The sequence below is a fragment of the Dipodomys merriami genome, unplaced genomic scaffold (genome assembly GCF_024711535.1).
Source record: "Dipodomys merriami isolate MVZ:Mamm:240054 unplaced genomic scaffold, mDipMer1.0.p SCAF_3, whole genome shotgun sequence".
Lineage (NCBI taxonomy): Eukaryota > Metazoa > Chordata > Mammalia > Rodentia > Heteromyidae > Dipodomys > Dipodomys merriami.
The window spans coordinates 9,126,562-9,136,741 of record NW_027204492.1 but is presented as its reverse complement, the minus strand read 5'-3'; the positions used below and the strand labels follow the sequence as shown (position 1 = coordinate 9,136,741).

Genomic DNA, 10,180 nt, shown 5'->3' with positions numbered 1-10,180 from the left:
GCCTAAAGAAACATAGGTCCCATGGTTTCCCTTATTTGAAACTTTCAACTCCATTTAGCCACACACAAAAAAAAGCTGGATGTGGAGCTGTGGCTCAAGTGGTAGACAGCTAGCTTTGAGGACAAAGTTTCAGAAACAGCACCCAGGCCTAGAGTTCAAGCCCTAGGATCAGCACAGACACATCTAAACAAAAATAAGGGAGTCAAGATGACAGATAGCTAACAGCCATACTTCCTCATCTTTCCAGAAACCAGAAATAAAATCTCAAGCATGTGGCTGCAATGAAAAATTGACTAATTAGTAAGCTGGTGTAGTAAGACACCAGTAGAAATATAGATAGTAGCTAGAGAATATAAAATATAGTGGGCACTCAATCTCTAAAAGAAACAAAGACAAAACCTTGCTTGAAGGGAGGCAAACCCCTGTATGGATCTGTTCTATTCCATGACCATCCCAGATTAGAGACTGGTTTCTTATTCTTTGTTTTGTTCTCCTTTGCTTTGCCTATAAGCAAAATATTACCACAAAGGGCTAAATAAATACAGATCAGGAGGCCCTGTCTAGGTTGATCTCACCAAAGCAAAAAATCAAAAATCAAGTGGCACAGACGCTCAATTTTTAAGCCTGTATTATAGCTCACAGAACAGTCCATTTCACAGATGTAAATATTTGTTCCTCAGAGAAAACTTACAATGAGCCAGGCTGATGAAAGTCCTCCTCTGAAGAGTGGAGGAATCCATATGAAGCTTGTGAGCTTCCTTATGGCAAGTATTTTCCCTTTGAAGGCCACTGCCCATCAACTATAAGCCTGTGAAACAAATGTATCCAATTCTCAGTAAATTATTTGGCTAAACTGGTATGTTAGAAGCCTCACCAAGCTGTGAATGAGAGAAGCCACTTCTCACTCCACAGCCTCTGGTTCCCTACATGAGCAGTAAATGAATCAGCTGGAATAAAGATTCAGACTGAAAGACAAAAGAATTTAGGCACCTGAACAGCATCTGGTGCTAGATGTTTGCCATCCACTCACCAAAGGGAATTTTAAAGTGGAGGTCTAGGAGGAAAAGAGAAAGCTTTATGATTGATAAGCCAGAGAAGCCACTGGATGCTGGCTCAAGGCAAATTGCAGGCCTTGAGAGTAGTATCACTAGCTGTAATCCTAGCTACTCAGAAGGCTGACACCTGGAGGATCGCGCCTCAATGGGAGCCCAGGTGAAAAAAAAAATCACAGCTGAGCACAGTGGTGAACATCAGTCATCTCAGCTAAGTAAAGCTCCATGGGAGACTAAGATCACGGTGATTTTACTTCTAAACCAGCTTGTGGCAAAAATTTTATGAGATCTCATTTTGACAGAAAAAGTAGGACATGGTGGTTCATGCCTGTATTTTCCGTTAGTGAAGAAAACATAAGTAGGTGTATCACTGACCAGGCTGGCTGGGCAAAACATGAGATGTTATCTCAAAAATAACTAGACTAAAAAGATAGGATATATATCTCAAGTAGTAGGAGTTCTGAGTAGAAAAAATAAGTATTGCACAAAACAATTAGAAAATAGGAATCGAACAAGTTAATGTTTAGAAATGCACTTTTGAGCATCTGAAAATGTGGAAGTGTGATTGTACTGCATGATATGAAGAATGTGGAAGGTTTTTACAAAGCAGGATAGAAATAGGGTAAAAGGCATTGAGCAGAACATTTCTGGTGATTCTGATAAGGTACAAATAAACTAGGGGACTAGCTGAGAACCCAGTTGGAAATTGTGACATAATTATAAAGAATTTGCATTATCTCCTTGACTTAGAACATCATGGAAGGCCATATGTTAAATAATTTTTAAAAGAGCATTGGAAGCCAGGTGCCAGTGGCTCATGCCTATAATCCTAGCTACTCAGCAGGCTGAGATCTGAGGACTTCAGTTCAAAGCCAGCCTGAGCAGAAGAGTCCTCACGAGACTCTTATCACTAATTAATCACACAAAGTTGGAAGTGGTGCTGTAGCTCAAGTGGTACAGTGCCAGCCTTGAACACAAAGAGGCTCAGGGATAGCACGTAGGGTCTGAGGTAAAGTCCCACAACTGGGAAGAAAAGCTTTAGAAATTTATATAAAATTTCTAGAAATCAATATGAGACTCTCTAGTATCACAGGCCCAAAGTCCTCATGTAAAATTATTTCAGAGAGCATTTTCAGGTAGACCACTTTTAGTACCGAAGAATGTGTTGTCAGTGTAGTCCCTAGTTTGTTTTTTTAACATAGTATTTTATGGCATTTAAGATACTGTTCAGGTTGCTATCGTTATGAAGTTAAGGTGCTAGCCACTGTAAATTCAAAGGAAAACTGAAGAAATCAGGCCAAATTTCTGGCAGGTCCAGGCCCTTACAGAGACTTCCTGATGTGGTCATGCATACATGACCTGAGAGATGTAGCAGCATTGGGGAACTCCAAGATAGACCAAATATTACCATGAAACACTAACCCAAAAAAGATGCAGATAACAACATACCCTGTGTGAGAAAAGGAACATGAGCCAGAAGAAATTCTAGGGATGGGATTACACTCATGACACTGGGCACCAAGATATTAATAATTAATGTCAGGGGGATCAGGGGGTGAGGTGAAGTGTGGGAGGTGAGGGAGGGAAGGGATAGTGGGACAACAACAAGGGAAGTGGTAACAATGATCGACAAGTAATGTACTCATTGCCTTACTCATGTAACTGTAACCCTTCTGTACAGTGTCTTTACAATAAAATTAAAATGAAAAAATAATCTAAAAACATTAACGATTAATGTGTGCTGTGCTCAGTTTTAGTCTGTCTTCAAGGAAGTAGTTCCTTTCTACTTTCTCAATTCTCCCTTTTATCTATGGTGGCTATCCAATCATTCTCTGCTTCTTCCCCTAGCAGCCTTTTCTTTATTCTCTGCAGGTTGCTTTAAGTTTTTGTGTCTAGGCTAGCACATGTTTACTCCCAGATCTACAAGGCTTTCTCTAGCCCTTGATCCTGGATTGTGGAAATGGAATACCTAAATTGCAAAAACCCTGAATTTACTTGCATCTGGATCAACAGGATCAAATCCTATAACCTCTAATATTCCTCTATTTGTTCATTTGCAAAACGGAGGTGATGTTTTTTAATGGGGCTATGGTAAAGAAGTGTTTTCATTTGTGTGAATGCTTAAAAATGCCTGAACCATAGTTGTTTAGCAGCATTTTATACCATCAATATGGTCCTTAAGTAGCCCACAGATAATCAGCCCAAGATTATTAGACAATCCTAATTTTCCAAAGGGGAGAATCTTCATTAATTTTGAACACTATTTTTCAGTATGCTACTGACAAACTTTCTTTTGTATTTGACATTTATGTTCCCTAAATAATAAAGTGAGATTGTTGGATTGCATGCATTCAACAATCTGTTAGTTAAGACTCTATGAAATGTTTTCTCTTTAGTCTGACAAGTTCAGCCACACATTAAACTCATTTACTGTGTAGTTCCTGAGATCCTTTATAAATAACAGGCATTAAACAGCTAAGTTCCAAGAGCAAAGGTAAATTGAAATTGCAAATATAAATATATTCTCAAGTTCTCCACTCGGCTCTCCTCCCAAGAGAAATTAAATTTAGCGACATTTCTGCTAAGCTTTGTAAGGGATTGATTTGCACACCAAATACACCCAACAATAAATATGCATTTGCTTAGAAACTGAAAGTACTTTAGAGGGACACTTACTGAAAGAATTAAAATGAAGAGAAATTACTGAGAGGAGAGGAATTAAGAGCAATGCATAATGCTTCTGGTATTTTCTATTATGACAGAATTTGGCCATATGCTGACATTAATCCATAGGCTGATTAGATCAGTAGACAGGGGATAATTGTAAATAAACATGATTATATATACATTTTTCATTTTGTGGAATTTGTTTCCAAAGAGGAAGCACTACTCTTAAATAACTTTACTACTATGTAGATAACACTGCAGTACATTAACAACCTTGGAATTCTAAGAGGCAGCCTACTAGTTGATAAACTGGTTGAGTGTAGGGAATCCTGTGGTGAAATATTCAGAGCTCCCAGATGCAATACCTTGCCAATTTACAAAGGAGAAACTTCACTAGCTAAAGCTAAAGCACCTTTCTCTAGCCACAGGTCCCAGTTTCACAAGGAAGTGAATGCCACTAGTCTGGTGCTTGGGAGGGGTGGATGTGTGTGTGTGGGGGGGGAGACAATGAGAGAGGTTAATATAGTCTGATTACTATATTATAACAGTTTAGAGATCTTTTCTGAAATTTCAATAATGCATTGTGAGAAAATGCTTAAGTCCTTAATTAGTTATTACATGCAAACAAAACTGAAATCTTAATGGTTATCTAACCCAGTTAAAGTAAGATACTCAAATCCATTTTGAAGAATTAAAAGCAATAGTAAGGTAAGAAAGCCTTCTTTAATATGGTAACACGTAATTAATTCCCATATAATTTCCTCTACATTCATCTAAATTTTCAGAGCCAAATAAATCAAGTTGGTACAGACATATTTAATGGAGTAAGGATGATAACAATAAAGGAATACAAGAATTTACTTGGTGTTTCTGTGCACAATTCACACAATACTCTTCAGTGCCATACTGACTTGTTTTAAAATGGATTTCTCTGTGTTAACAATTAATAAAACTTGCCCCTAAATATATTAACAAGAACAAATGTATGACTGTTGTGATGTTTATGGATTGTTGAACCAAATACCTCAAACCTTCCACTCATGGAGCTGATTATGTTTCATGCTCGGGCATTTCGTTCCTCTCCCAAAGCCTGTTCACAGAGGTTTGGATAGGCAGTGAGATCATTCCCACTAAACTTCACCCAGTGTTTCAGGACTCTCATCTTAGTGGTTTCAGCATGGGCTCTTGGGCCCCATACAAACTGATAGCAGACAGGATCAGTGTTGGGTACCCTCTGGTACTCCAGGTATTGCTCCTGCACAAAATTTTCAATGACCAGCTTCCTAGGTTGTCCATAGATATAATGCTCTATCTCAGGATATACCCCCATTACACTCAGCGTATCCCAGACTGCCCGTTCAGAGGCACAGTTGTTTTCCATGAAAATTATACCCAGAATGATTAACAGGAGGCCTGTCTTGGGCATGCCTACAACATCATGCAACATCCCATCGTAAGTTAGCCCTGCTGCAGGAGTAAGGAAATAGCAGTGGTCAGAGGGGTCAATTTCAACCACCTCAATACCAAAGACCAGCTGCATATACTCAGATGCCCTAGAAAAGATTTCAAAAAAGTGCTCCCTGTGACTTACTATCATATTTAACATTTCTGCCTTGGTTGTTGACTCTCTCAATCTATACTTAAGGACCAAGAAGGGCACCAGGGATTGCGCATTCCGCAATATGGACACATAATCAACTGGACTGAGAGGGGGAACTCGATCTGGCTCCTCTTGACGGGAGCCCTGATCTTGCTCCTGTGGGCGGGAACCCTGATCTTGCTCCCTTTGGCAAAAGACTGGATTTTGCTCAGCTTGGCTGGAGCCCTGATCTTGCTGCCCTTGGCCAGAACCCGGATCTTCCTCTCCTTGGCAGGAGCCCTGATCTTGTTGCCCTTGGCTGGAGCCCTGATCTATCTGACTCGGAGAAGTGGGCACCAAGGCCACAGGAGGAGCAGATGCTCCCTGAGGATCAATAGGGACATTTTCCTCCACTGCAGCTGGTTCTTCCCTTGAGGTGGTGTGGATCAGAGCAGTAGAGGTGGTGGCAGAAGAGGAGGCTGAGGTAGTGGCTTCCTCAGCCCTGGGGATCAGCCCAGGCTGTGAACCTAGTGCCTCTTCTTGGGTGGGAGAGCCCTCTTCAGCTTTGCAATGCTGCTTGTTCTGCTTATAAGGCATCATGACTGGACAGGACAGGGCACAGGAACTTCCTGCTGGAGATTCACAGGCCTGGGGAAGAGAAGGAGCATATGAGTGTCATTGGTTGAGAATCATCTGTTTGATATGTCTCACAGAGAGTTATTATAAATCTCCTTTTGGATGGTGGTCTCAGGCTACCAGGTCCCTGTCTTACAGGTAGGCTTTTCCGTGGAGAATCTAAAGGATGTGAATTGTGATCTCCTCAGGGTATAGGTGGCTCACAGAGGTAAGGCTCTGGAGGTACCAGTAGGCCATTTGAAGAATTAAACACAATAGTGACTTAAAAGACTTCTTAAATATGTTAGCACATGTAATTAATCGAAATGTAATTTCTTCTACATTTGTCTATATTTTCAAAGCCAAATGAGTCCAAGTTGGTACAGATGACAGCAATGAAGGAGGGCAAGAATTTACTTATTCAATTTCTGTGCATATTTTCAAGTAAATACATGTCAGCAAATACATGTCAATTTGGATTTCTAGAGTTTTATGGTAGGTGGGGCTCTTGGTACACATTCAGGACATACAATTAACCTTGATTCCTGACTTTCTTGGGCCTTATCTGTTGTGTGATCTGAGAAAACTGCCTCAGATCAAGACTGCCTCAGATCCTGGCTCCTGGAGATCAAAGACATGGAGGCAGCTTTCCATCAAGCTATATACTACAAGGAAATACTGGACCCCTTTACAATGAGTGGAATACACTGTGAGTTTCCTACTGTTCTGGTGTAGATACTTCTGTGTGCTTGCACTGGACCCACAAGTTTCACCTGGAATGGACTGATTATAATCCCTGTGCTGGCTTGAGGCAAACTTTCAGAACAAGAGCTGTGAGGTACAAGAAATAGAAATGAGGGGTCCCGATACACATAATCTCCCCGGGAACGATTTACCATGGGTCATATGGATAGAAGGACTAATATATGACCAGATCTAGACCTCTGTCTTTGATGATATGAGGTCACCTTTCTTAAGCCACACCTTTTTCTGAAAGACAGTAAAAGAATAATGAAGTTGAGGCTAATCTATCCAGAGCGTCCAGGTTTTCCCACAGCTGAGAGAGATGTCATATTGAGGGTGGTGTGTGCTTGAGTGAGGGTTATATATTTCTCTTTCACCTTGAGCAGATATCAGGTTCCTTTCTCTGCTGAGGTTGTGTTGATGGCTGCTGGCACTCAAAAGGGTTCACTTCCTTGAGACGTGGGAGACAAAAGTGAAGATGAAGTGGGAGGTCCTTCTACAGAGCTAGGGGTCTTAACATTGACTTGCAGCTTCTAGAGTGTCTTCTTTATCACTATCAAGAGGTTCCCGTGTTATACTAAGTCTATTACCCCATGAAGCCGAAGGAAGCTGGTGACAAAAGGATAGGGGCCCTAGTCTTACTAGATGCACGTATAGTCAGAGCTGAAAACAGGGGCAGCGCTGAAATATTTGGGGTATCCTCTATGTGTTTGGGTTCCTCTATCCAACCTCAGATGTCACTGTGACTCCTCAGAAAGCCGCGTAATTCTCTGATATCCACAGATTCCTGTTGGAAAAGCCAGAAAGGGTGGTGGTGAGGTTGGGGGGATGCAGTGGGGCAGAGTTTGGGGGGGGGGTAGAAGGGCATAAGGATGCGGGACTATGGAAGAGGGTAGTAATTAGTTCTGTGGGGACTTTGTCACGGATCTATTACTTGAACACTTCAAAGAATTCCAGGCCTATCCCTTCCGCGTCCTTCAGAGCCAAAATCTGGTTTCCATATTGACTGGAAGTTGAAAAGAGCGGGAAAGGGGCGGTGGCGCTGTCGCCACTCAAAGCCCACTCAAAGCCCGACAGGGCTGCAGACTTAAAAAAGAAAAATAAACAAAAACTACAGCAACCAAAAAAAGGCAGGGGTCGTTTACTTGGGCCCCCTCTACCCACCCACAGACTTCTGAACGGGTACGACAGCGAGTCTCCTCCGGTCAAGTCTCGTCAGGTCACGCGCTCGGAGCTCCGACCATTGTGACGGGCTGGGTGGGGGAGGGGCCAAGCCACTTGACGCTCCGTTATGGAAACAGGATAAAAACAAAGGGAGTTCGACATTCACTGGGGACTTGCTATCTACTCATCTATTTCTCTACGTCTCGAACTATCTAGCGAGCTAGGAGACCTACCTCTGTCCATCTGAATCTCTTACCTCAACTCTTCCGGTAGTCCACACCTCTCTGACGCCACAGCAGAGGCGGGGCACCACTCTTCTGCTCCGTCACGCTTCCCGTTCTTCTGAGGTGAAGCGGAAGTGCGTGGGTGGGGTCAAAGGGGATCTAACATCGAGCCCCTCCCACTTCCTTAACGGCTTAAATGGTTCCTGTTCCTCTCTTGGAAGGCTCCGACCCTAGGCGCTTTCGCGGTCTTCCAGGACAGGCTGCTGCGGCAGTCGCGTGAAACTCCCTTCATTTTATGTTGGCCAATGCAGTTTCTTCTCCAATCGCAGGGAAACTGCTCAAAAATATATTTCTTCCTGAAACTTAATGTTATTGACTTGTTTGGGGGAACTTGAGCTAAGATCCAGAAACCTGTTCGTGAGTTCTCGTGTTTAAGGATACACCTCTACCACTTGAGCAACATCTCTCCAACTTTCTTGGAGTCTAATTGGAGATATTATGCTTATAAACTTTCTTGCTCAGGCTGACTATGAACCAAAATGCCCTCAACTTTCACCATCCTAAGTAGGATTACAGGAGGGTTGGTGAAGGCTGACACCCTGCCACGTGACACATACCTCCACTTCCTTTTTTGTCATGTAACTTTTTCGGAGCCTGTACATGTGGGTCATTATTCCACATAACAGGCTCATACTTTTCTTCCAGGCGTGGCTTTGAAATGTGTTCCTAACAACTGAGCCTTCCGAAAACCCAGGATTACAAACATCAACCACCACTGATGAGCCTGAATTTTTTTTCTTTTTGACTTTGCTAATAGTATCAATTATACTCAGATTTCTTGCTAAAAGAAAACTACTCTTGCAAATCTGGAATAAAAGACATAAATCACTATCACTTCATTTATCACTACAAATTATCTACCAATATATTCCTTGTTATTTGCAACTCTATTCATAATATACAGTAGCATTTATCTTCACCAAACACAGACTTCTGTAGCACAAGTTTCTCATTTTTCTTCTCTAACTAGGTAAAAAAAAATCACTACTGAAATCATATGAGACTTTAATTTGTAAAAATCTTGCAATCAGTAATACAATATCAAATACAAATTCACATTTGAAATTTTGCTGTCCCTGATTCTACAAGACCGTCCAAGGTTTTACTTTGAAATTGTCCATTTTATCTAAATTTTTTTTTCTTTTGTCGATCATGGGGCTTGAACTCTGGGCCTGGGCCCTCTCTGTCAGCTCTTCAGCTCCAGGCTACCGCTCTACCACTTGAGCCACAACACCACTTCCAGTATTCTGGTGGTTTATTAGAAATAAGAGTTTCACCTTTGAAACATGATCCTCAGATCTTAGCTTCCTGAGTGGCTAAGATTACAGGCGTGATCCACTACCAACTGACCCATTTTGTCTAAATTAGCAAAAAAAAAGAAAAAAAAATTGCTACAATCCATTTCCAAAGTTAGCACCAAATGGCAGGGCTTGCAGTAATGACTCAATTGACAAAATTCCTGCCTACCAAACCCTGTATTCAAATCCTAGAACAATAAAAATACTTAAACAAATAAAATAATACAATAAACTATAAACAAAATGGCTGGATGTTCGACCTAAATACTAGAATGAATGGCTACCATGTGTGAAGGCCTATACAAAATCCTACTTAAAAAAACACATAAATTCATGAAAGTTTGAGAATAAAAATTAAATACTAAAAGTCTGTAGCATCTTTATAAACCAATAGTATATTTGCTGAAAAAAAATTAAGAAACCAATCTCATCTATATTATCTGGAAAGAAAGAAAGGAAGAAAGAAAGAAAGAAAGAAAGAAAGAAAGAAAGAAAGAAAGAAAGAAAGAAAGAAAGAAAGAAAGAAAGGAAGGAAGGAAGGAAGGAAGGAAGGAAGGAAGGAAGGAAGGAAAGAAAGAAAAAAAAGAAAGAAAGAAAGGAGGGAGGGAGGGAAAGGAAAAGAAAGAAAGAAAATAACTATTAGAGCACAACAGTGCACACATGTACTCTGTTACCTGGGAGATTATAATGGGTAAAATCAAAATGTGCCAATCCAGACAAAAAGTATCAAGATCCAACCCCATATCAACAAACAAGTTGGTCTTACTTGTATACAGG

At 41.1% G+C, this 10,180-nt stretch overlaps 1 protein-coding gene across 2 annotated transcripts; it reads right to left on the bottom strand.

The window, feature by feature from the left end:
• Window positions 1-4,588: 4,588 nt before the first annotated feature.
• On the bottom strand, window positions 4,589-8,107 carry LOC138839313 (melanoma-associated antigen 12-like). Of its 2 annotated transcripts, none has more exons than XM_070038886.1 (4): window positions 8,078-8,107; window positions 7,387-7,444; window positions 7,035-7,108; window positions 4,589-5,946 (listed from the first exon to the last, which is right to left on the bottom strand). In XM_070038886.1, exon 4 carries the CDS (start codon window positions 5,896-5,898, stop codon window positions 4,777-4,779), a length of 1,122 nt encoding a protein of 373 aa, XP_069894987.1. In that variant the 5' UTR covers window positions 5,899-5,946; window positions 7,035-7,108; window positions 7,387-7,444; window positions 8,078-8,107; the 3' UTR covers window positions 4,589-4,776. The 2 variants fall into 2 exon arrangements, with proteins under 2 accessions (XP_069894987.1, XP_069894988.1); XM_070038887.1 differs by lacking the exon at window positions 8,078-8,107 and adding an exon at window positions 7,822-7,872.
• Between the last annotated feature and the right edge of the window lie 2,073 nt (window positions 8,108-10,180).

Coding starts and splice junctions, on each gene's coding strand:
- LOC138839313 (XM_070038886.1), bottom strand. CDS start 5,898: ATGATGCCTTATAAGCAGAACAAGCAGCATTGCAAAGCTGAAGAGGGC.